At 45.4% G+C, this 24946-nt stretch overlaps 1 protein-coding gene across 4 annotated transcripts in view; it reads left to right on the forward strand.

The window, feature by feature from the left end:
• SFXN5 (sideroflexin 5) overlaps nucleotides 1-24946 on the forward strand; it is a 150893-nt gene that overhangs the window by 55711 nt on the left and 70236 nt on the right. For all 4 annotated transcript variants that reach the window (XR_014590170.1, XM_083861860.1, XM_083861859.1 and 1 more), the window contains exons 7-9: nucleotides 13477-13530; nucleotides 16412-16468; nucleotides 18571-18636. Coding sequence is in view for 3 of the 4 variants with exons in the window: in XM_083861860.1 (XP_083717986.1) it covers nucleotides 13477-13530; nucleotides 16412-16468; nucleotides 18571-18636 (177 nt within the window). In the remaining variant the exon portion in view is untranslated. The remainder of the gene's footprint in view (nucleotides 1-13476; nucleotides 13531-16411; nucleotides 16469-18570; nucleotides 18637-24946) is intronic.

Genomic DNA, 24946 nt, shown 5'->3' on the forward strand with positions numbered 1-24946 from the left:
ATATGAGGATCCCTCCAACTCTCAAATTTCATTTTTGGACACTTTTATTTTGTATTTTTGTTAATTTAACTCTCTTTCCCCAACATGAGGAGCCCTTCAACCCTGAAATTTCATTTTTGGACACTTTTATTTTGTATTTTTGTGAATTTAAATCTCTTTCCCCAACATGAGGAGCCCTGCAACTCTGAAATTTCATTTTTGGGCACTTTTATTTTGTATTTTTTGTGAATTTAAGTCTCTCTTTCCCCAACATGAGGAGCCCTGGAACTCTCAGAGTTCATTTCTGGACATTTTTATTTTGCATTTTTCTGGTTTAAATCTTTCCCGAATGTGATGAGCCCTGCAACTGTCAAATTTCATTTTTGGGCACTTTTATTTTCTATTTTTGTGAATTTAAATCTATCTCCCCAACATGATGAGCCCTGGAACTCAAATTTCATTTTTGGACACTTTTATTTTGCATTTTTCTGATTTAAGGCTCTTTCCCTGATATGAGGATCCCTCCAACTCTCATATTTCATTTTTGGGCATTTTTATTTTGCATTTTTTGAATATTTGGGAGACAATTCCTCCCATTGAAGCAACACCTCATCCAAACAGGAATAATCAATTCACCCCTTTTTTTTGTTTGTTTTTTTTTTGGGGGGGTAGAAAACAGAGACACAATTTACCCCCTAAAAAAATCAATATAATTTATCAAACCTCCACCAGCTCTTGGTTCAACCCATTGGATCATTCAAGGAGCAAAAAATACTGAATTTAATCCCCTTAAATTGGTGTTTTAGGCTTTAAGGAGCAAAAAATACTGAATTTAATCCCTTTAAATTGGTGTTTTAGGCTTTAAGGAGCAAAAAATACTGAATTTAATCCCCTTAAATTGGTGTTTTAGGCTTTAAGGAGCAAAAAATACTGAATTTAATCCTTTAAATTGGTGTTTTAGGCTTTATCAAGGTTGTCAGACCCCAAAAATTGGATTTATTGTGGTGAGAAAAGCGTTGGGGGGTGGAGGGACAATTTTAAACAGGAAAAGGTTAAACAAAAAACAATTTACCCCCCCAAAAATCAATATAATTTATCAAACCTCCACCAGCTCCTGGGTCAACCCATTGGATCATTCAAGGAGCAAAAAATACTGAATTTAATCCCCTTAAATTGGTATTTTAGGCTTTATCAAGGTTGTCAGACCCAAAAATTTGGGTTTGTTGTGGTGGGTGAAGTGTAGAGGGAGGAGGGACAATTTTAAACAGGAAAAGGTTAAATAAAAAACAATTTACCCCCCCAAAAATCAATATAATTTATCCCCAAACCTCCACCAGCTCTTGGTTCAACCCATTGGATCATTCAAATGCTCGAAGGAACAAAATATACTGAATTTAATCCCTTAAATTGGTGTTTTAGGTTTGGCTCAAGGTTGTCAGATCCCAAAATTTGGGTTTGTTGTGGTGGGTGAAGTGTAGAGGGAGGAGGGGACAATTTTAAAAAGGAAAAGGTTAAATAAAACACAATTTACCCCCCCCAAAAAATCAATGTCATTTATCAAACCTCCACCAGCTCTTGGTTCAACCCATTGGATCATTCAAGGAGCAAAAAATACTGAATTTAATCCCTTAAATTGGTGTTTTAGGCTTTATCAAGGTTGTCAGACCCCAAAAATTGGATTTATTGTGGTGAGAAAAGCGTTGGGGGGTGGAGGGACAATTTTAAAAAGGAAAAGGTTAAACAAAAAACAATTTACCCCCCCAAAAAAATCAATATAATTTATCAAACCTCCACCAGCTCTTGGTTCAACCCATTGGATCATTCAAGGAGCAAAAAATACTGAATTTAATCCTTTAAATTGGTGTTTTAGGCTTTAAGGAGCAAAAAATACTGAATTTAATCCCTTAAATTGGTGTTTTAGGTTTGGCTCAAGGTTGTCAGACCCCAAAAATTTGGTTTATTGTGGTGGGACAATTTTAAACAGGAAAAGGTTAAATAAAAAAATAATTTATCTCCCAAAAAATCAATGTCATTTATCAAACCTCCACCAGCTCTTGGTTCAACCCATTGGATCATTCAAGGAGCAAAAAATACTGAATTTAATCCTTTAAATTGGTGTTTTAGGCTTTAAGGAGCAAAAAATACTGAATTTAATCCCTTAAATTGGTGTTTTAGGCTTTATCAAGGTTGTCAGACCCCAAAAATTTGGTTTATTGTGGTGGGACAATTTTAAACAGGAAAAGGTTCAATAAAAAACAATTTACCCCCCAAAAAAATCAATATAATTTATCAAACCTCCACCAGCTCTTGGTTCAACCCATTGGATCATTCAAATACTCAAAGGAACAAAATATACTGAATTTAATCCCCTTAAATTGGTGTTTTAGGCTTTAAGGAGCAAAATATACTGAATTTAATCCTTTAAATTGATGTTTTAGGCTTTATCAAGGTTGTCAGACCCCAAAAATTTTAGTTTATTGTGGTGGGAAAAGCGTGTAGGGGTGGAGGGACAATTTTAAAAAGGAAAAGGTTAAACAAAAAACAATTTACCCCCCCAAAAATCAATATAATTTATCCCCAAACCTCCACCAGCTCCTGGTTCAACCCATTGGACCATTCAAGGAGCAAAATATACTGAATTTAATCCTTTAAATTGGTGTTTTAGGTTTGGCTCAAGGTTGTCAGACCCCAAAAATTTGGTTTATTGTGGTGGGGGGACAATTTTAAACAGGAAAAGGTTAAATAAAAAACAATTTACCCCTCAAAAAAATCAATATAATTTATCAAACCTCCACCAGCTCTTGGTTCAACCCATTGGATCATTCGAATGCTTGAAGGAGCAAAATATACTGAATTTAATCCCCTTAAATTGGTGTTTTAGACTTTAAGGAGCAAAATATACTGAATTTAATCCCTTTAAATTGGTGTTTTAGGCTTTATCAAGGTTGTCAGACCTCAAAAATTTGGGTTTGTTGTGGTGGGTGAAGTGTAGAGGGAGGAGGGGACAATTTTAAAAAGGAAAAGGTTCAATAAAAAACAATTTACCCCCCAAAAAATCAATATAATTTATCCCCAAACCTCCACCAGCTCTTGGTTCAACCCATTGGATCATTCAAGGAGCAAAAACTATTGAATTTAATCTTTTAAATTGGTGTTTTAGGCTTTATCAAGGTTGTCAGACCCCAAAAATTGGATTTATTGTGGTGAGAAAAGCGTTGGGGGGTGGAGGGACAATTTTAAAAAGGAAAAGGTTAAACAAAAAACAAATTACCCCCCCAAAAAAATCAATATAATTTATCAAACCTCCACCAGCTCTTGGTTCAACCCATTGGGCCATTCAAGGAGCAAAAAATACTGAATTTAATCCTTTAAATTGGTGTTTTAGGCTTTAAGGAGCAAAAAATACTGAATTTAATCCCTTAAATTGGTGTTTTAGGCTTTATCAAGGTTGTCAGACCCCAAAAATTTGGTTTATTGTGGTGGGGGGACAATTTTAAACAGGAAAAGGTTCAATAAAAAACAATTTACCCCCCAAAAAATCAATATAATTTATCAAACCTCCACCAGCTCTTGGTTCAACCCATTGGATCATTCAAATACTCAAAGGAGCAAAATATACTGAATTTAATCCCCTTAAATTGGTGTTTTAGGCTTTAAGGAGCAAAATATACTGAATTTAATCCCTTTAAATTGGTGTTTTAGGCTTTATCAAGGTTGTCAGACCCCAAAAATTTTAGTTTATTGTGGTGGGAAAAGCGTGTAGGGGTGGAGGGACAATTTTAAAAAGGAAAAGGTTAAACAAAAAACAATTTACCCCCCAAAAAATCAATATAATTTATCAAACCTCCACCAGCTCTTGGTTCAACCCATTGGGCCATTCAAGGAACAAAATATGTTGAATTTAATCTTTTAAATTGGTGTTTTAGGCTTTATCAAGGTTGTCAGACCTCAAAAATTTTAGTTTATTGTGGTGGGAAAAGCGTGTAGGGGTGGAGGGACAATTTTAAAAAGGAAAAGGTTAAACAAAAAACCAGTTAACGACGAGAAGTGACAATAAAATCGGCCCCAATCCAGAACTGTCACAGGAGCCGAGAGCTGTCAAATGAGCCCCATTTCAGGGAGATGGAAAGGATAAACTGGAACCTCTTGTCATTTAGAGAAGAAGGAAAAAAAAAATCAGAAAAAAAAACGAAAAAAAAAAATCCCCAAACGTTTCAAATGTTAAAATTAAAATGTAGCATTTATGCCAATGGATCTGTGAAATTTAGTGACAAAATTGGCAGCCTGCGCCGGCATAAAAACACTCCGAGGCTCGTGCTCCACAAAGGGGGATGGGATTTCCTCAAGAGAGGAGAGACGGGCTGGGCTGGGCCCTCCTGGCCCCAGAGGGTTTGTCCTTGTCCCCAAAGGGGTTTGTCCCTGTCCCCATATGGGGTTTGTCCCTGTCCCCATATGGGATTTGTCCTTGTCCCTTGTCCCCAAAGGGTTTGTCCTTGTCCCCAAAGGGTTTGTCCTTGTCCCCAAAGGGGGTTTGTCCTTGTCCCCAAAGGGTTTGTCCTTGTCCCTTGTCCCCAAAGGGTTTGTCCTTGTCCCCAAAGGGGTTTGTCCCTGTCCCCAAATGGGATTTGTCCCTGTCCCCATATGGGATTTGTCCTTGTCCCCAAAGGGGGTTTGTCCTTGTCCCCAAAGGGGGTTTGTCCCTGTCCCCATATGGGGTTTGTCCCTGTCCCCATATGGGATTTGTCCTTGTCCCCAAAGGGGGTTTGTCCTTGTCCCCAGGTGGGATTTAACTGCATCTCTATATGGGATTTGTCCTTGTCACTATATGGGATTTGTCCCTGTCCCCATATGGGATTTGTCCCTGTCCCCATATGGGGTTTGTCCTTGTCCCCAAAGGGGTTTGTCGTTGTCCCCAAAGGGGATTTGTCCCTGTTCCCAAAGGGGTTTGTCCTTGTCCCTATATGGGATCTGTCCTTGTCACTATATGGGATTTGTCCTTGACCCTATATGGGATTTGTCCTTGTCCATATTTGGGATTTGTCCTTGTCCCCAAAGGGGGTTTGTCCTTGTCCCCAAAGGGGATTTGTCCTTGTCACTATATGGGATTTGTCCTTGACCCTATATGGGATTTGTCCTTGTCCATATTTGGGATTTGTCCTTGTCCCCAAAGGGGATTTGTCCTTGTCCCCAAAGGGGGTTTGTCCTTGTCCCCAAAGGGGATCTGTCCTTGTCCCCATATGGGATTTGTCCTTGTCCCCAGGTGGGATTTGTCCTTGTCCCTAAAGGGGATTTGTCCTTGTCCCCAAAGAGGGTTTGTCCTTGTCCCCAAAGGGGTTTGTCCTTGTCCCCATATGGGGTTTGTCCTTGTCCCCAAAGGGGTTTGTCCTTGTCCCCATGTGGGATCTGTCCTTGTCCCCATATGGGATTTGTCCTTGTCCCCAAAGGGGGTTTGTCGTTGTCCCCAAAGGGGATTTGTCCCTGTTCCCAAAGGGGTTTGTCCTTGTCCCTATATGGGATTTGTCCTTGTCACTATATGGGATTTGTCCTTGTCCATATTTGGGATTTGTCCTTGTCCCCAAAGGGGATTTGTCCTTGTCCCTATATGGGATTTGTCCTTGTCCCCAAAGGGGATCTGTCCTTGTCCCCAAAGGGGTTTGTCCTTGTCCCCAGGTGGGATTTGTCCTTGTCCCCAAAGGGGATTTGTCCTTGTCCCCAAAGGGGGTTTGTCCTTGTCCTCATATGGGATTTGTCCTTGTCCCCAAAGGGGGTTTGTCCTTGTCCCCAGGTGGGATTTAACCGCATCTCTATATGGGATTGATCCTTGTCCCTATATGGGATTTGTCCCTGTCCCCATATGGGATTTGTCCTTGTCCCCAGGTGGGATTTGTCCTTGTCCCTAAAGGGGATTTGTCCTTGTCCCCAAAGAGGGTTTGTCCTTGTCCCTAAAGGGGATTTGTCCTTGTCCCCAAAGAGGGTTTGTCCTTGTCCCCATATGGGATTTGTCCCTGTCCCCCAGTGGGATTTAATCTTGTCCCTATATGGGATTTGTCCTTGTCCCCAGGTGAGATTTCTCCCCATGGGGGATTTGTCCTCTTCCCCATATGGGATTTATCCTTGTCCCCAAATGGGATTTCTCATTGTCCCTATATGAGATTTGGCCTTGTCGCCATGTGGGATTTGTCCCCAAAGGGAATTTGTCCTTGTCCCTATATGGGATTTGACCTCATCCCTATATGGGATTTATCCTTGTCCCTATATGGGATTTGTCCTTGTCTTTGTCCTCAGGTGGGATTTAACCTCGTCCCTATATGGGGTTGATCCTTTTCCCCAGGTGGGATTTGTCCTTGTCCCCAGATGGGATTTGACCTCATCCCTATATGGGATTTGTCCTTGTTCTTGTCCCCAGGTGGGATTTAATCTTGTGTCTATATGGGATTTGTCCTTGTCCCCAGGTGGGATTTGACTTCATCTCCATATGGGATTTGTCCCTGTCCCCATGTGGGATTTGGGGTCGGGCAGACCCCCCAGGGTGTCAGTGGGGTTGGGATGAGCATTTAGGGCTGTTCCCCCCTGCAGCCCCTGCAGGACAATCCACTCTGGGGTGGCTCATTGGGATGAGGTGAAGGGTTTGGGGCAATAATGGGATTTCCCCTGACACCTCCAAATCCCGGGAATGTTTGTTCTTCCTGTGGCACAGCCCTGGGCCTCTGGTGCTCTGAAAGGAAAAAAATGCCCTAAACCAGGAAAAATTACCCTAAACCAGGAAAAATGGCCCTAAACTGGGAAAAAATGGCCCTAAACCAGGAAAAAATGGCCCTAAACCAGGAAAAATGGCCCTAAACTGGGAAAAAATGGCCCTAAACCAGGAAAAATTTCCTGAAACCAGGAAAAAATGGTCCTAAAACAAGAAACATGGTCCTAAACCAGGAAAGATGGCCCTAAACCAGGAAAAATGGCTCTAAAACAAGAAAAAATGGCCCTAAAAGAATAAAAATGGCCCTAAAAGAAGAAAAATGGCCCTAAACCAGGAAAAAATGGCCCTAAACCAGGAAAAAATGGCCCTAAACCAGGAAAGATGGCTCTAAAACAGGAAAAAATGGCCCTAAAACAAGAAAAATGGCCCTAAACCACGAAAAAATGGCCCTAAAACAAGAAAAATGGTTCTAAAACAGGAAAAATGTCCCTCAACCATGAAAAAAAGGCCCTAAAAGAACAAAAATGGCCCTAAACCAGAAAAAAATGGCCCTAAAACACAAGAGATGGCTCTGAACCAGGAAAAAATGGCCTCAAAACAGGAAACATGGCCTCAAAACAGGAAGAATGGCCCTAAAACAAGAAGAATGGCCCTAAAACAGAAAAAAAATGGCCCTAAACCAGGAAAAATGGCCCCAAAACACGAGAGATGGCTCTGAACCAGGAAAAAATGGCCCCAAACCAGGAAAAATGGCCCCAAACCAGGAAAAAAATGGCCCTAAAAGAAGAAATCCTGCCTTAAACCTTCCTAAAGACAATTTATTTATCCACATTTAGGAAATTCATCCTCCACCTGGCCTCGAGGACAGAGTCCTGCTGCCACCCCAGATTTTAGCAGCCGATTTTAGCCCCAACCACGTAAAATCTGAATTTTTTTTGAGGTTTTAAAGCACCTTTGGAGAAGCAGGAGAGAATTTGGGGCTGCCCCAATTGGGGTTGTCCATGGGGTGGCTTTGGGGCCACCAAATCCCCAATTAATTCCCGTCTCTGACACTTTGCCAGTGTTTAGGAGCTCTTTTTTTTTTTTTTTTTCCCCTTTTTTTATATAATATATATTTTGTTTTCCCTTCTTAGTTATTTTTTTTTTCCTCCCCTTTTTTTTTTTGCCAGTAATTAAAAGTGAAACTGTACATTCCTTGACAGACTCTCGCACATATGGAGAGTTTGCATTTAAACGTGCCTCTTTCAGTCATACAGATTTTTGGGTGCTCTTTTTTTCCCTCTTTATTTATTTTATATTTAAAAAAAAAAAGAAAAAAAAAAAAAGAAAAAAAAATCCTTTTTTTTTTTTTTTTTTCCCTTTCCACCAGAATTTTTTTTTTTTTTTTTTCCTCCCCAACTCAACGCTTTGATTTGGCCTCGTTTTTTTTTCCCCTCAACCTCATCATCATTATCATTATCATTATGATCCTGATGAGGTTTATTTTTATTTTTTGGGGGCAGCCAAGGGCCAGCAGGGTCCTGTCCCCCCTCCCTCGTTTGGGGCTCAGTTAATTAACGCCCAGCTCCGCGTGGGGGGAACAAACGGAGCCGTAAATTAGCGGGAGCTGGAGCCCGGCCAGGGAACAAAGTCACTGCAAAAACTCCAACGGGAGTGGGAGGAAAAGCTGGAGGAGGAGGAGGGAGAGAGGAGGAGGAGGAGGAGGAGGAGGAGATGGGAACGGAACGAGGCCGTGTTTAAGTCTCTCCACCCAACCCAACCCCATCATGTTCTGTACCCCCAGTTTTGGTTTTGGGGTTTGGTTTGTGTGGGTTCTGTGGGTTCTGTGAATTCTGTTAATTCTGTGAATTCCATGGATTCCGTGGATTCTGTTAATTCTGAGGATTCTGTGGGTTCTGTTAATTCCGTGGATTCCGTGAATTCTGTTAATTCTGTGGGTTCTGGGGATTCTGTTAATTCCGTTAATTCTGTGGATTCCGTGGATTCCATGAATTCTGTTAATTCTGAGGGTTCTGTAAATTCTGTGAATTCTGAGGATTCTGTGGATTCCGTGAATTCTGTGAATTTTGTGGATTCTGTGAATTCTGTGGATTCTGTGGGTTCTGTGAATTCTGTGGGTTCTGTTAATTCTGAGAATTCTGTTAATTCTGGAGGAGGAGGAGGGAGAGAGGAGGAGGAGGAGGAGGAGGAGGAGATGGGAACGGAACGAGGCCGTGTTTAAGTCTCTCCACCCAACCCCATCCTGTACCCCCAGTTTTGGTTTTGGGGTTTGGTTTGTGTGGGTTCTGTTCATTCTGTTAATTCTGTTAATTCCGTGAATTCCATGGATTCTGTGGATTCTGTCAGTTCTATGGGTTCTGTGAATTCTGTGGGTTCTGTTAATTCCGTTAATTCCATGAATTCTGAGGATTCTGTTAATTCTGTAAATTCTGTTAATTCTCTGGGTTCTGTGGAATCCGTGAATTCCGTGGATTCTGTGGGTTCTGGGGATTCTGTGGGTTCTGTTAATTCCGTTAATTCTGTGGATTCCATGAATTCCCTGAATTAAGCGGATTCTGTGAATTCTGTTAATTCTGCGGATTCTGTGAATTCTGTAAATTTGGTGAATTTTGTGAATCCTGTGAATTCTGTGGATTCTCTGGGTTCTGAGAATTCTGTTAATTCCGTTAATTCTGTGAATTCCGTGAATTCCGTGAATTTTGTGAATTCTGTGAATTCTGTGGGTTCTGTGAATTCTGTGGGTTCTGTTAATTCTGAGAATTCTGTTAATTCTGGAGGGGGAGGAGGGAGAGAGGAGGAGGAGGAGGAGGAGATGGGAACGGAACGAGGCCGTGTTTAAGTCTCTCCACCCAACCCAACCCCATCATGTTCTGTACCCCCAGTTTTGGTTTTGGGGTTTGTTTTGTGTGGGTTCTGTTAATTCTGTTAATTCTGTGCATTCCATGGATTCCGTGAATTCTGTTAATTCTGAGGATTCTGTGGATTCCGTGAATTCAGTGGATTCTGTGAATTCTGGGGATTCTGTGAATTCTGTGGATTCTGTGAATTCTGTTAATTCTGTGGGTTCTGTTAATTCCATTAATTCCATGAATTCTGAGGATTCTGTTAATTCTGTGAATTCTGTTAATTCCATTAATTCTGTGAATTCCGTGAATTCCGTGAATTTTGTGAATTCTGTGAATTCTGTGGGTTCTGTTAATTCTGAGAATTCTGTTAATTCTGGAGGAGGAGAGGGGGAGAGGAGGAGGAGGAGGAGATGGGAACGGAACGAGGCCGTGTTTAAGTCTCTCCACCCAACCCAACCCAACCCCATCCCGTTCTGTACCCCCAGTTTTGGTTTTGGGGTTTGGTTTGTGTGGGTTCTCTGGGTTCTGTGGATTCTGTTAATTCTATGGATTCCATGAATTAAGTGGATTCTGTGAATTCTGTGGATTCTGTGGGTTCTGAGAATTCCGTTAATTCCATGAATCCTGAGGATTCTGTTAATTCTGTAAATTCTGTTAATTCTCTGGATTCTGTGGGTTCCGTGAATTCTGTTAATTCTGTGGGTTCTGTGGTCTTTCTTAATTCTGCGGATTCCGTGAATTCCGTGAATTTGGTGGATTCTGTGAATTCTGTTAATTATGTGAATTCTGTTAATTATGTGGATTCTGTGGATTCTGTCAATCCTGAGGATTCTGTGGATTCCATGGATTCCATGAATTCTGTGGATTCTGTCAATTCTCTGGGTTCTGTGGATTCCATGAATTCTGTTAATTCAGTGGATTCTGTGGGTTCTGGGGATTCTGTGAATTCTGAGAATTCTGTGGATTCTGTTAACTCCATGGATTCTGTGGATTCTGTTAATTCTGTGGATTCCATTAATTCTGTGGATTCTGTGGGTTCTGTTAATTCCGTTAATTCTGTGGATTCCGTGAATTCCATGAATTTAGTGGATCCTGTGAATTCTGTGGGTTCTGTGGGTTCTGTTAATTCCATTAACTCTGTGGATTCCATGGATTCTGTGAATTTTGCAAATCCTGTTAATTCTCTGGGTTCTGTGAATTCTGAGAATTCCGTGGATTCTGTGGGTTCTGTTAATTCTGTGGATTCTCTGGGATCTGTGGATTCCATGAATTCTGTGGATTCTGTTAATTCTGTTAATTGTTAATTCCGTGAATTCCATGAATTCTGTGGATTCTGTGGGTTCTGTGGATTCTGTTAATTCCGTTAATTAATTCTGTGAATTAAGTGGATTCTGTGAATTCTGTGAATTCTCTGGGATCTGTGGATCCCGTGAATTCAGTGGATTCTGTGAATTCTGTTAATTCAGTGGATTCTGTGGGTTCTGGGGATTCTGTGGGTTCTGTAAATTCTGTTAATTCCATTAATTCTGTGGATTCTGTAAATTCAGTGAATTTTGTGAATCCTGTGAATTCTGTGGGTTCTGTGAATTCAGGGGATTCTGTGAATTCTGTGGGTTCTGGGGATTCTGCTAATTCCATTAATTCTGTGGATTCCATGAATTCCCTGAATTCTGAGGATTCTGTTAATTCTGTGAATTCTGTCAATTCTCTGGGTTCTGTGGATTCCGTGAATTCCGTGGATTCTGTAGATTCTGTGAATTCTGTGGGTTCTGTTAATTCTGTTAATTCCATTAATTCTGTGGGTTCCATGGATTCTGTGAAATCTGAGGATTCTGTTAATTCTGTTAATTCTCTGGGTTCTGCAGATTCTGTGAATTCAGTGGATTCTGTGGGTTCTGTTAATTCTGTGGATTCTGGTAATTCTGTGGGTTCTGTGGTCTTTCTTAATTCTGTTAATTCCGTTAATTCTGTAGATTCCATGGATTCTGTGGATTCTGTGAATTCTGTAAATTTGGTGAATTTTGTGAATCCTGTGAATTCTGTGGGTTCCATGGATTCCATGAATTCTGTGGATTCTGTCAATTCTCTGGGTTCTGTGGATTCCATGAATTCTGTTAATTCAGTGGATTCTGTGAATTCTGAGAATTCTGTGGATTCTGTTAATTCCATGGATTCTGTGGATTCTATTAATTCTGTGGATTCCATTAATTCTGTGGATTCTGTGGGTTCTGTTAATTCCGTTAATTCTGTGGATTCCGTGAATTCCATGAATTTAGTGGATCCTGTGAATTCTGTGGGTTCTGTGGGTTCTGTTAATTCCATTAACTCTGTGGATTCCATGGATTCTGTGAATTTCGCAAATCCTGTTAATTCTCTGGGTTCTGTGAATTCTGAGAATTCCGTGGATTCTGTGGGTTCTGTTAATTCTGTGGATTCTCTGGGATCTGTGGATTCCATGAATTCTGTGGATTCTGTTAATTCTGTTAATTGTTAATTCCGTGAATTCCATGAATTCTGTGGATTCTGTGGGTTCTGTGGATTCTGTTAATTCCGTTAATTCTGTGGATTCCATGGATTCCGTGAATTCCGTGAATTCTGAGGATTCTGTTAATTCTCTGGGTTCTGTGGATTCCGTGAATTCTGTGGATTCTGTGGGTTCTGTTAATTCTATTAATTCTGTGAATTCAGTGGATTCCGTGAATTCTGTAAATTCGGTGAATTCTGTGAATTCTATGGGTTCTGTGAATTCTGTGAATTATTCTGTGAATTCTGTGGGTTCCATGGATTCCATGAATTCTGTGGCTTCTGAGGATTCTGTGAATTCTGTTAATTCCGTGGATTCTGTGGTCTCTCTTAATTCTGTTAGTTCCGTTAATTCTGTGGATTCCATGGATTCTGTGAATTCTGTTAATTCTGTGGGTTCTGAGAATTCTCCTCAGCTGCTCCAGAGGGATTTTTTTCCTGGTCCCCAAACATGGAATGTGCCAAAGGAAAATGGGATCCATGGATTCAGAGGGATCCCTGTCCTCAGATGTTCCAAAAGGATTTTTTTTCCAAACAAAGAATGTGCCAAAGGAAAATGAGATCCAGGGATTCAGGGGGATCCCTGTCCTCAGGGGCTCCAGAGGGATTTTTTTCAAACAGAGAATGTGCCAAAGGAAAATGGGATCCAGAGGGATCCCTGTCCTCCGGAGTTCCAAAGGGATTTTTTCCAAACAGGGAATGTAGCAAAGGAAAATGAGATCCAGAGGGATCCAGAGGGATCTCTGTCCTCAGGTGTTCCAAAGGGATTTTTTCCAGACAGGGAATGTGCCAAAGGAAAATGAGATCCAGAGGGATCCAGAGGGATCTCTGTCCTCAGGTGTTCCAAAGGGATTTTTTCCAGACAGGGAATGTGCCAAAGGAAAATGAGATCCAGGGATTCAGAGGGATCCCTGTCCTCAGGAGTTCCAAAAGGATTTTTTCCAAGCTGGGAACGTGCCAAAGGAAAATGAGATCCAGAAGGATCTCTGTCCTCAGATGTTCCAAAGGGATTTTTTTCCAAATAGAGAATGTGCCAGAGGAAAATGAGATCCAGAGGGATCCAGAGGGATTTTTTCCTGGTGCCCCAATGTGGAATGTGCCAAAGGAAAATGAGACCCCTCCCCATACAATCACAGCTTTGAACAGGGAATTGTTTGGATTTTTTGAATGGGATTCTCACCCCGAGCAGTGATTAAAGGTGCAGAGCTTTCAGGAGCAGCAACATCAGCCAGTTCCACCCCTGGAAAACAGAGACACAGGAGGCTGATGAAAAAAATAATGGGAATCAAACCAAACCAGGAGTGAGGATAATTTATACAAGTCCCTGGAAATCAGCTTGGGCTGTTTGCAGGCCTGGAAAATGCTTTAAATAACGACAGAATTATTTAATGCACCGAGATGTTTTAAATAATGAGAGAATCTCTTCTCTTGCAGGTGGTTGGTCTCCTCCTGCCCAACCAGACCTTGGCCTCCACTGTGTTTTGGCAGGTACTGACCCTGGGAAGGCTGGGGATGTGGGGAGGGCTGGGCTTGGCCCAGGGGGGCTGTTCCTGGCCCTGTCCCACCCTGGTTTGTTTTAGGGACAGGATATCCCTGGATGTGTTCAGGAAAAGTCCTGGAAACAAATCTGGATTTCCCTTTTCATCCTACAGGGCTGTTCCTGTCCCTGTCCCTGTCCCTGTCCCTGTCCCTGTCCCTGTCCCTGTCCCTGTCCCCTCCTGGCTCTTCTTTAGGGACAGGATATCCCTGGATGTGTTCAGGGAAAGGCTTGGGAACGAATCTGGGCTCCCCTTTTCATCCCACAGGGCTGTTCCTGTCCCTGCTCCTTCCTTGGTGGGGCTGTCCCTGTCCCTGTCCCTGTCCCTGTCCCTGTCCCTGTCCCTGTCCTTATCCCTGTCCCTGTCCCATCCTGGTTGTGTTTTAGGGACAGGATATCCCTGGATACATTCAGAAAAAGTCCTGGAAACAAATCTGGATTCCCCTTTTCATCCCATACATCCCACAGGGCTGTTCCTGTCCCTGTCCCTGTCCCTGTCCCTGTCCCTGTCCCTGTCCCTGTCCCTGTCCCTGTCCCTGTCCCTGTCCCATCCCTGTCCCTGTCCCTGTCCCTGTCCCTGTCCCTGTCCCTGTCCCTGTCCCTGTCCCATCCCTGTCCCTGTCCCTGTTCCTGTCCCTGTCCCTGTCCCTGTCCCTGTCCCACCCTGGTTGTGTTTTAGGGCCAGGATATCCCTGGATATGTTCAGGAAAAGTCCTGGGAACAAATCTTGGCTCCCCTTTCCATCCCACACCTCCCTGTCCCGTGGTGAAGAAGAGGCAGAACAGCCCAGAACCAAAAATCAGCTTTTTGGACCCATTTTCTCCAGATGTAAACAGCTTTTCCCCCTGCACAGCCATGGAAATGTTGGCCCTAAACTCACACATCACCTTAGGGAGCACCAGGAATTGGGATTTCCCTTGGGGAAAGGATTGGGAGGGGAACAGGGCTGGGGGTGATGGGGGAGACCCCCATTCCCAGGAATTTTGGGAATAGATGTGCATGGAAAAATCCTTCATTCAGGAATTGGGGCAGAAATTGGAATTTGGGGCAGAGTTTGAGAATTGGGGCAGAATTTGGGAATTGGGGCAGAATTTGGGAATTTGGGGAAGAATTTGGGAATTTGGGCAGAATTTGGGAATTTGGGGCAGAATTTGGGGCAGAATTTGGGAATTGGGGCAGAATTTGGGAATTGGGGCAGAATTTGGGAATTTGAGGCAGAATTCGGGGCAGAATTTGGGGCAGAATTTGGGGCAGAATTTGGGAATCTGGGAATTTGGGGCAGAGTTTGGGAATTTGGGGCAGAATTTGGGGCAGAATTTGGGAATTGGGGCAGAATTTGGGAATTTGGGCAGAATTTGGGAATTTGGGGCAGAATTTGGGGCAGAATTCGGGAATTGGGGCAGAATTTGGGAATTGGGGCAGAATTCGGGAATTTGGGGCAGAATTTGGGAATTTGGGCAGAATTCGGGAATTTGGGGCAGAATTTGGGGCAGAATTTGGGAATTGGGGCAGAATTTGGGAATTTGGGGCAGAATTGGGGAATTTGGAACAGAATTTGGGGCAGAATTGGGGAATTTGGGGCAGAATTTGGGGCAGAATTTGGGGCAGACACACAAAAAGACACTCAGGCAGCAGCAGGTCAAGCAGCAAAAATTCAAATTTAATTTAATTCTGTACATTTTGTACAGAAGGCCAAAGATTGGCCCAAACATCATTGGTGGGTTTGACCATCAATCACATTCCTCCTCCTGGAGAAGAAATCTGTAAACACAGAGATAAATTGTAAGAAAAACAAATATTGCTTATGTGAAAGCTGCTGCAAAGGTACAGAATTTCACAGGCAAGAAAATTCAGAGAAATTCACATTAAAAAATCACAGAATGTGCAGGTTAGGAGAGAACTTCAAGCCCAACCCAACCCCGACAGCTCAACTAAAACCATTGGCCACATCCAGTGTGATTTAAACACAGCCAGGGATGGTGATTCCAGTAAAATTCCAGCGCTTTATCACTCTTTCCATTAAAAAAAAAAATAATTAAAAATTCCTAATTTGCAATCTTTGTTTCCCTTGGTGCCCATCCCTGGAGGTGTCCAAGCCTGGCCAGGGCTGCACTCAAGGTGGACACAAAATGGGCACAAAATGGGCACAAAATGGTCACAAAATGGACCAAAATGGTCACAAAATGGACACAAAATAGACCCAAAATGGACCCAAAATGGGCACAAAACGGACCCAAAATGGACACAAAAGTGGCCACAAAATGGATCCAAAATGGTCACAAAAATGGTCACACAATGGACGCAAAACGAACACAAAATGAACAGAAAATGGTCACTAAATGGACCCAAAATGGACACAGAATGACACAAAATGGACCAAAAATGGACCCAAAATGGTCACAAAATGGACCAAAAATGGTCACAAAATGGACCAAAAATGGTCACAAAATGGACCCAAAATTGACACAAAATGGTCACAAAATGGACAAACGGTCAGGAGGTCTGACACTTTTCTAAGTTCTGGTCCATTTGCACTTTGGGGTTGAATTGCCCAGTCCCAGCTCCAGGCTGGGAGGTCCCATCCTTCTTGTCCCTCCCTCCAGCCCCCCTTGTTTGTGCTTTTGGGGCTGAGAGTTGTCCTTGGTGTGCAGCAGGAAAAGGGTTTGTTTTGTGTCCCTGCTGTGTGCAGAGCTCAGTGACACTGACTGCGAGCTCAGAACTGCTCCCCTGGCCACCACAGACACATGAAAATACGAAAGATAAAACCGCAAAGATCAGATATTTTTGGGTTTGGCTGTGTTTGTGCTGACGCTGTGTCCCCTCTGCCCGCAGTGGTTGAACCAGAGCCACAACGCCTGTGTGAACTATGCAAACCGCAACGCGAGCAAGGTGAGCGCTGGGGCAGCTCTGCCCAGGGAAAACACCAAATTCTGGCTTTTCCTCAGCCAGGAAAGCTCTGAAATGAGCACCGGGGGGTTTCTGGATTGGCCATTGTGCCGTGGTTAAAGCCGGTGTAACCAGCACGGGGATCTGGGGGTCGCTGGAGGTGGGGAAATGAGGATGAGGGTCTCAGAGCTGAAACATTCCATGGTCGTGACTGGTCTGGGATGGTTTAAATGGGAACTAAAAGAGCTCAGAGCAGAATGGGGCTGTCCTTGTCCTTGTCCCTGCTCCGTCCTTGTTGGGGCTGTCCCTACTCCATCCTTGGGGATGTCCCTGTCCTTGCTCCATCCTTGGTAGGATTGTCCCTGTCCCCGCTCCATCCTTGGTAGGATGGTTCCTGTCCCTGCTCCATCCATCCTTGGGGGGGCTATTCCTGCTCCGCCCTTGGTGGGTCTGTCCTTGTCCCTGTCCCATCCTTGGTGGTGCTGTCCTTGCTCCATCCTTGGTGGGGTTATTCCTGCTCCATCCTTTCTTGGTGGGCTGTCCCTGTCCCTGCTCCTCTCTTGGTGGGGCTGTCCCTGCTCCTTCCTTGGGGCTGTCCCTGTCCTTGCTCCATCCTTGGTGGGATTGTCCCTGTCCCTGTCCTTGTCCCTGCTCCATCCTTCCTTGGTGGGGCTGTCCCTGTCCCTGCTCCATCCTTGGGGCTGTCCCTGTCCCTGCTCCATCCTTGGTGGGACTGTCCTCGTCCCTGCTCCATCCTTGGGGCTGTCCCTGTCCCTGTCCCTGCTCCATCCTTGGTGGGATTGTCACTGTCCCTGCTCCATCCTTCCTTGTTGGGGCTGTCCCTGCTCCATCCATGGTGGGACGGTTCCTGTCCCTGCTCCTTCCTTGGTGGGATTGTCACTGTCCCTGCTCCATCCTTGATGGGGTTGTCCCTGTCCTTGTCCCTTCTCCATCCTTGGTGGGATTGTCCCTGTCCCTGTCCTTGTCCCTGCTCCATCCTTCCTTGGTGGGGCTGTCCCTGTCCCTGCTCCATCCTTGGTGGGTTGTCCCTGCTCCATCCTTGGTGGGACTGTCCCTGTCCCTGTCCCTGTCCCTGTCCCTGTCCCTGTCCCTGTCCCTGCTCCATCCTTGGTGGGACTGTCCCTGTCCCTGTCCCTGTCCCTGTCCCTGTCCCTGTCCCTGTCCCTGCTCCATCCTTGGTGGGGCTGTCCTTGTCTCTGCTCCGTCCTTGGTGGAGCTGTCCCTGTCCCCGTCCCTGTCCCTGTCCCTGCTCCATCCTTGGTGGGATTGTCACTGTCCCCATCCCTGTCCCTGCTCCATCCTTCCTTGTTGGGGCTGTCTCTGTCCCTGCTCCATCCTTGGTGGAGCTGTCCCTGTCCCTGCCCCTGTCCCTGTCCCTGCCCCTGTCCCTGTCCCTGCCCCTGTCCCTGTCCCTGTCCCTGCCCCTGCCCCTGTCCCTGTCCCTGCCCCTGTCCCTGTCCCTGCTCCATCCTTGGTGGAGCTGTCCCTGTCCCTGTCCCTGTCCCTGTCCCTGTCCCTGCCCCTGTCCCTGTCCCTGCTCCATCCTTGGTGGGCTGTCCCTGTCCCTGTCCCTGTCCCTTCTCCCAGCCTCCATTCGTCCCGTGCTGGGCCGTGGGAAGCTGGGCTGGAATCCCTCCAGCTCACTGAGAGAACATTTCACAGGCAAAACATTGACTGTGGCGAGTTTGGGGTGCAGCCCTCGCGGGGCAGAAACGCTAATTTGGTTCCATTTGCTGCATTTCACTCCCCTCCTCCCTTTGAGGCTGCTATTATTATAATTTTCTGCTGCCAATTAATTTTCCATTCCCCGTAACCTCCTGCTCAGGAGGCCACGAGCTCCTCTCGGGATGACAGGCCACGTGTCACAGAACAATATGACAGAACTGAACCTGTCTCTGCTCTGAAACAAATACACCAAAAACAAAACAAAACAAAACAAACACACACACACACACACAAAAAAAAAAAAACAAAACCTAAAAAAAATAGGGAAAGGGAGGAGGGAGAAAAAAAAAAAATGAGTTGAATATTAATTACCAGAAGTTTGTTGATTGAAAATATGTTTTGTTTTTATCTTTCCAAAGCCTTCTCCGACATCCAAGTTCATCCAGGGCTACTTGGGAGCTGTCATAAGTGCCGTCTCAATAGCAGTGGGTAACTCTTTATATCTCTGGATTTTTGTGGTTGAAGAGCTGCCTGGGAAATTTTTTTTTGGGAGGTTTCTAAGTGTGTTTCCATCTTTGAATTGACTGGAATGAGTTGATAACTCAGGAAATGGTGTCACCTGGGGTTGTGGCTGTTCCCTGCATGTCTGAGCTTTCCACAGAACCAGAATCTCAACATCTCCTGTTTTGCTGTGGTTTTGCTGCTCCATGAGCTCCCTCTCCTCCCCTGCTGCATTAATTGGTGCTGAGTTAATTAATTAACAAGGTTAAATTAGAGAGCTGGAGGCTGCAGGGCCCTGGGAGGCAGGACAGAGTTCTGGAATGTTCTCCTGGGGATGGGATTGGGTCTCTTACCCTGGGGTTGGGGTTCAGGTCATGGTGTGGAATCCTGGAATGGTTTGGGTGGGAAGGGATTTAAGGAGCATCTTCATCCCACCCCATCCATGGGGACACCTCCAGTGATCCCAGGGGGATCCAGCCCGGCCTTGGGCATTCCCAGGGATCAGCAAATGTGGGAATTCCAGCCCAGGCAGCAATTCCTGCCCAAGATCCCATTCCATCCCATTCCAGCAATCCCATTCCTTCCCCCACTATCAATCCCATTCCTTCCCATTCCAGCAATCTCATTCCATCCCATTCCATCAATCCCACTCCATCCCATTCCAGCAATCCCGTTCCTTCCCATTCCAGCAATCCCACTCTTTCCCATTCCAGCAATCCCATTCCTTCTCTTTGCATGAATCCCGTTCCTTCCCATTACATCAATCCCAATCCTTCCCATTCCTTCCCACACCATCAATCCCATTCCATCAATCCCACACCATCAATCCCACACCATCAATCCCATTCCAGCAATCCCATTCCAGCAATCCCATTCCATCCCATTCCATCAATCCCATTCCTTCCCACACCATCAATCCCATTCCTTCTCATTTCACCAATCCCAATCCTTCCCATTCCATCAATCCCATTCCATCAATCCCATACCGCCAATTCCATTCCAACAATCCCACACCATCAATCCCATTCCATCAATCCCATTCCATCAATCCCATTCCATCAATCCCATTCCTTCTTTTTCCAGCAATCCCATTCCTTCCCCCACCATCAATCCTGTTCCTTCTTTTTCCAGCAATCCCACTCCTTTCTATGCCAGCAATCCCATTCCATTCCTTTCCAGCAATCCCACTCTTTTCCAAGTCAGCAATCCCATTCCTTCCCATTCCATCAATCCCAATCCTTCCCATTCCTTCCCCCACCGTCAATCTCACTCCTTCCCACACCAGCAATCCCACACCATCAATCCCATTCCATCAATCCCATTCCTTCCCATCCCACCAATCCCATTCCTTCCCATGCCATCAATCCCAATCCCTCCCACACCATCAATCCCATTCCTTCCCATCCCACCAATCCCATTCCAGCAACCCCATTCCAGCAATCCCATTCCTCCCTGTGCCAGCAATTCCAATCCTTCCCATTCCATCAATCCCACTCCATCAATCCCACTCCATCAATCCCGTTCCTTCCCATTCCGTGGCCACACCATCCCGGCTCTGCTCCTCCTCCTCCTCCCCCTCTCCCTCTCCTCCCTGTCTGTCTCCATTTCTCACTCTCCTCCCGGGGTGGAGGTGCCCCTGTGGATTTTTCCAATCCCTCTGCCCGTTCCCGATAATTGTGTGCGGGGCAGTGCTGACAGCCCGTGAAATGGGCTGTGATGTGTCCAGCAGCAGCCAGGAGAGCTGAGCCCTCCCTCTGCCCTGCTCGGGGCAGCCAGGGAACAGCCAGGAGCTGCAGGACAGGGATGGGAGGGTCCCCAGTTTGGGTTCTTCACCCCGAGATTTGGGTGGTGGAGAGTCCTTTGTCCTCTCAAAGCCCTGAGCCAGGTCGCCAGAAAGAAGAGTCTTCAAGGTTTCTCGTGTTGTTTATTATTTGATATCTCAGGATTTTCTCCGTGCCCAGCAGAGATCTGAGCAGTGGTGAGGACAGGAGGGGACTGCCCACAGATGAGAGGTCCAGATAATTAATTATCCTCTCACACAGATAATTAATTATGTGTCTCTTATTTCCAATTACACACCAATACCCATCACCTCTGCTAAAAAGGTCATTTCTACTTTAACCCAACCCCCTTAAACTGCTTTGTGCCACTGTCCCATCAGGAGATGGAGGCCAGGGGAGAAGAGCCCAGGGCACAGCCCTAAATCCTAAATCCTCCATCTTGGCCCAATTCAACTCCACCCTAAAAACCCAAACCTACAAAATTTTCCACCCTGTGCTGTGCTAAACTACTTTCACTGACACCTTTGTCTTATTCTCTGCACAAACCCCACTTTTGCTCCAGCCTACACCATTTTCTTCCCCTGAATCATCCAACTGTGGGGCTGCTGTGGGTCACCCCTCCTGGGATTGTCTTGGGAGTTGTTGGGAAAGATGGGACAGGAAGGATTTATGGATATGACTGCATGGTAAGAAATACTGCAGATACAAAACCTGTGAGTGAAATAGGAATGAAAGCCAGTTTGGAGATGTGAGCATGGCAGGCAGGAAGACGGGGATGAGCTGGAGACAGGAAAACAAAAGACAAGAATGTCGCCTTTCCACCTTGGCAAAGACATCCGGGAACAAGGGCATGAGAAAGGAGTCTGTAGAGTTTAGAATATAAAATGACATGGTGATGTAGTAGTTCTCACGGGCTGCAGGCAAAGTCTGTAGGTTTTGTATCTCACGCCGGTTGGTCACTGTGAATTAGAATATTCAACACAAAAAGAGACAGAATGGATTGGAACAAGAGGATCGCTCTCTTGTCCTGGCTCTCCTCCCTTTTGCCCTCACCTCTCTCCTCTGGCCCTCTCACCCTCTTCCCTCACCTCTCTTGGCCCATCCCCTCTCCTCTCTCTCACCTCACTTGCTCCTGTTTTCTCCCCACGTTTTTCCCCTGCTCCTGCCCCGTTTTTCCCCCTGAGCTCTCTTCTCTCTCTCTCTCCCCATTCTCTCTTTAGGGCTTTGCTCCAGCCCAGGCTGGTGGCTGAAGGCAAAGCCCTCTTTACCCACCACCCTTGGAATAATAAACCCCCGTGTTTCTAGAACATCTCAGCTCTGCAGAGCTCCTTGTCCCTGCCATCCACGGAAAAAAATGCAACAGGGAGTGATGTCTGCTCCTCTCTAACTCCCCTCCCCACTCAGATCTTTATTGCTTTCCCTTCCCTCAGACTCCTCCATCCTGTTCTCCTCACCTTGGGAAAGCTCCAGTTGGGAAAGAGCCCAGTTTTCCATCTCTCTGCCTCCATCTTCACCTCCCAGCCCTAATAAATGAGGTGGTTTTTTTTTTTTTTTCCCTTCCTTCTCCTTAATGCTCTTTTCTCCAGCTTGGCTGAACGGGACTCATCAGATCCAATTATTTCTAATCCAATCTGGTGATCTGATAACCTTCCTTTGGAGCCAGTCCCTCTCTCCAAGTTGACTTTGCAGCTCCAGCTGATCCCTTAAATCAGTGGAGATCTCCCCAGCAGAGCCCATGAGGTCTGGAGAGTGACTCAGAAACATTTTAGGTGGTGTCACCTACCAGCTAAAGCTCGCTGGACTCCTGAAATCCCTTTATTTTATAAAAATTCCCTCCCAGTGTCAAGTGACGCGACTCCTTGGATGGATTTGCTGCTCCAGGCCGGGTTTAGGAGGTGTGGGTTTGGTCAGTGCCAATGTCAGCCATTCAAAACCATCTCTCAGGCTTCAAAAACCTTCATAAAAAGGCAGAAAAAAGCCAGTATTTTATTATTATTTTTTAATTCCCATGGTTTTAGAATTGGTGTCGTGGTGGACATGAGCTCAGAACTTTTTGAGACAAGAAGGAGAGGAAAAGGAACACAGAAATGTTGGTCTCTGAAAGCATCTGATGGCTTCAGAGCGTGGTGGCATCACAAACATTGTCCTTCTGCTGAGAGGAGGTTGTTGGTGCTGAAACAAAACTGGGAGCTCGAGAAATGGCAGGAAATTCTTGGAAGGGAGGAAGGGCAGAGGCACAGAGAGCCCTGGGTGAGGCTCCTCTCCCACTGATGGTGTTTGATCCTGGTTTTGTGTAATGGGATATGTTGGTGTCACGTGTCCCTGTGGCCACTCCTGTGTCCAGCCATGTGTCCCTGTGGCCACTCATTTGCTCATTTGTCCACTTCTGTGTCCCTGTGTCCACTCATTTGTCCCTGTGTCCACTCTTGTGTCCTTATGTCCATCCTGTGTCCCTGTGTCCACTCTTTCATTCCTGTGTCTAGCCATGTGTCCCTATGTCCAGCCATGTGTCCCTGTGTCCACTCCTGTGTCCCCTCCTGTGTCCAGCTCCCCCTGGCTCCCTCAGCCACATCAAGGGCCTGCTCTGGAGGAGGAAACCTCAACAAAGCAGGAAATTGGGAAAAGCTGGATTTGATGTGGGTCAGAGAACAGGAATCTGCCCCCTGGATGACTCCTCATCCCTGGCAGTGTCCAAGGCCAGGCTGGACACTGGGGACACCCTGGGGTGGTGAGAGGTGTCCCTGCCCATGGAGGTTCTTTAAGGTCCTTTCCCACCCAAACCATCCTGGAATTCTGTCAAACACTGGAGCAGGTTGTCCTTTCCCACCCAAACCATCCTGGAATTCTGTCAAACACTGGAGCAGGTTGTCCTTCCCACCCAGACCATCCTGGAATTCTGTCAAACACTGGAGCAGGTTGTCCTTCCCACCCAAACCATCCTGGAATTCTGTCAAACACTGGAGCAGGTTGTGCAGAGAAGCTGAGCTGCAAAGGGAGCCACGGGATGGGAGGGAGCAGCTTTGGGCTGTGCCAGGGCAGGTTTAGGTTGGAAATCAGGAAGAATTCCTTCACCAAAGGAGTTCTCAAGTGATGTTGTTTTACACCACAACGACACAGACTCTGACATTCAGAAGGCTGAAAATGACTCCTTTATTTTTGGGATGTGTCCCCTTTGTATACTGGGTTTTTTTCAATCAAACCCAACATTATCTCAGGATGAGGGAGCTCCTGGTTTTTTGTTGGGTGTGATGTAATGGAGTTATTTGATGCTGTTTCACACCACAACAACACAATACTCTGAGATTCAGGAGGCTGAAAATGACTCCTTTATTTCTGGGCTGTGTCTCCCTTTTATCCCATTTCACACAGACCAATTGGATTGGTGACACAAAGACAAACCTCTTCACTCCCATTGGGCAGAGCAGAGGGACAGCAAGGAGAAGTCCCTCCTGGGGAAAGGAATGAATAACAAAGTTACAGCTACAAAAACATTTCTCCTGTTGACAGAAAATTCCCTGGGGAAAGGAATTTCAGCAAAACAAAAAAACACCTCAAGCACAGAACCAGGGATACAGTCAAGCACAGCTGCCCAGGGCAGGAGTTCCCATCCCTGCAGGGATTTCAAAGCTGGGATTGTGGCCCTTGGGGACATTGGGAAGTGCTGGGAATGGTTGGACTCGATCTCAGATCTTTTCCAGCCTTGATAATTCTGTGGTTGTGGCAGATTTGGTGAGGTGAATCCCTCTAGTCCTGGTTTGTGCCTGAGGTGTTTTGGTTTTCTGAAATTCCTTTCCCCAGGGAATTTTCTGTCAACAGGAAAAATGTAACTTTGTCATTCATTCCTTTCCCCAGGAGGGACTTCTCCTTGCTGTCCCTCTGCTCTGACCAATGGGAGTGAAGAGGTTTGTCTTTGTGTCACCAATCCAATTGGTCTGTGTGAAATGGGATGAAAGGGAGACACAGCCCAGAAATAAAGGAGTCATTTTCAGCCTCCTGGATCTCAGAGTCTGTGTCCTTGTGGTGTAAAACAGCATCAAAGGGGTGACTCCAATATGGGAGAGAGGAAACCCCAAAATGGGGAGGGAAAAGCCCTAAAAAGGGACCTTTAGAGGTGAAGGGGTGTAGCCCTGGTTTTGTGCCTGAGGTGTTTTAGTTCTCTGAAATTCTTTTCCCAGGGAATTTTCTGTAAACAGGAGAAATATTTTTGAAACTGGAACTTTGTTATTCATTCCTTTCCCCAGGAGGGACTTCTCCTTGATATCCCTTGAGTGATGAGGTTTGTCTTTGTGCCACCAATCAGATTGGTCTGGGTAAAACAGTATAAAAGGGAGACACATCCCAAAAATAGAAGAGTCGTTTTTAGCCTTCTGGAATCAGAGTCTGTGTCCTTGTGGTGTGAAACAACATCAAATAACTCCATTACATCACACCCAACAAAAAACCAGGAGCTCCCTCATCCTGAGATAATGTTGGGTTTGATTGAAAAAAACCAGTATATAAAGGGGACACATCC

This window comes from Zosterops lateralis (assembly GCF_965231275.1).
Source record: "Zosterops lateralis genome assembly, chromosome: 5".
In the NCBI taxonomy this organism is placed as follows: domain Eukaryota; kingdom Metazoa; phylum Chordata; class Aves; order Passeriformes; family Zosteropidae; genus Zosterops; species Zosterops lateralis.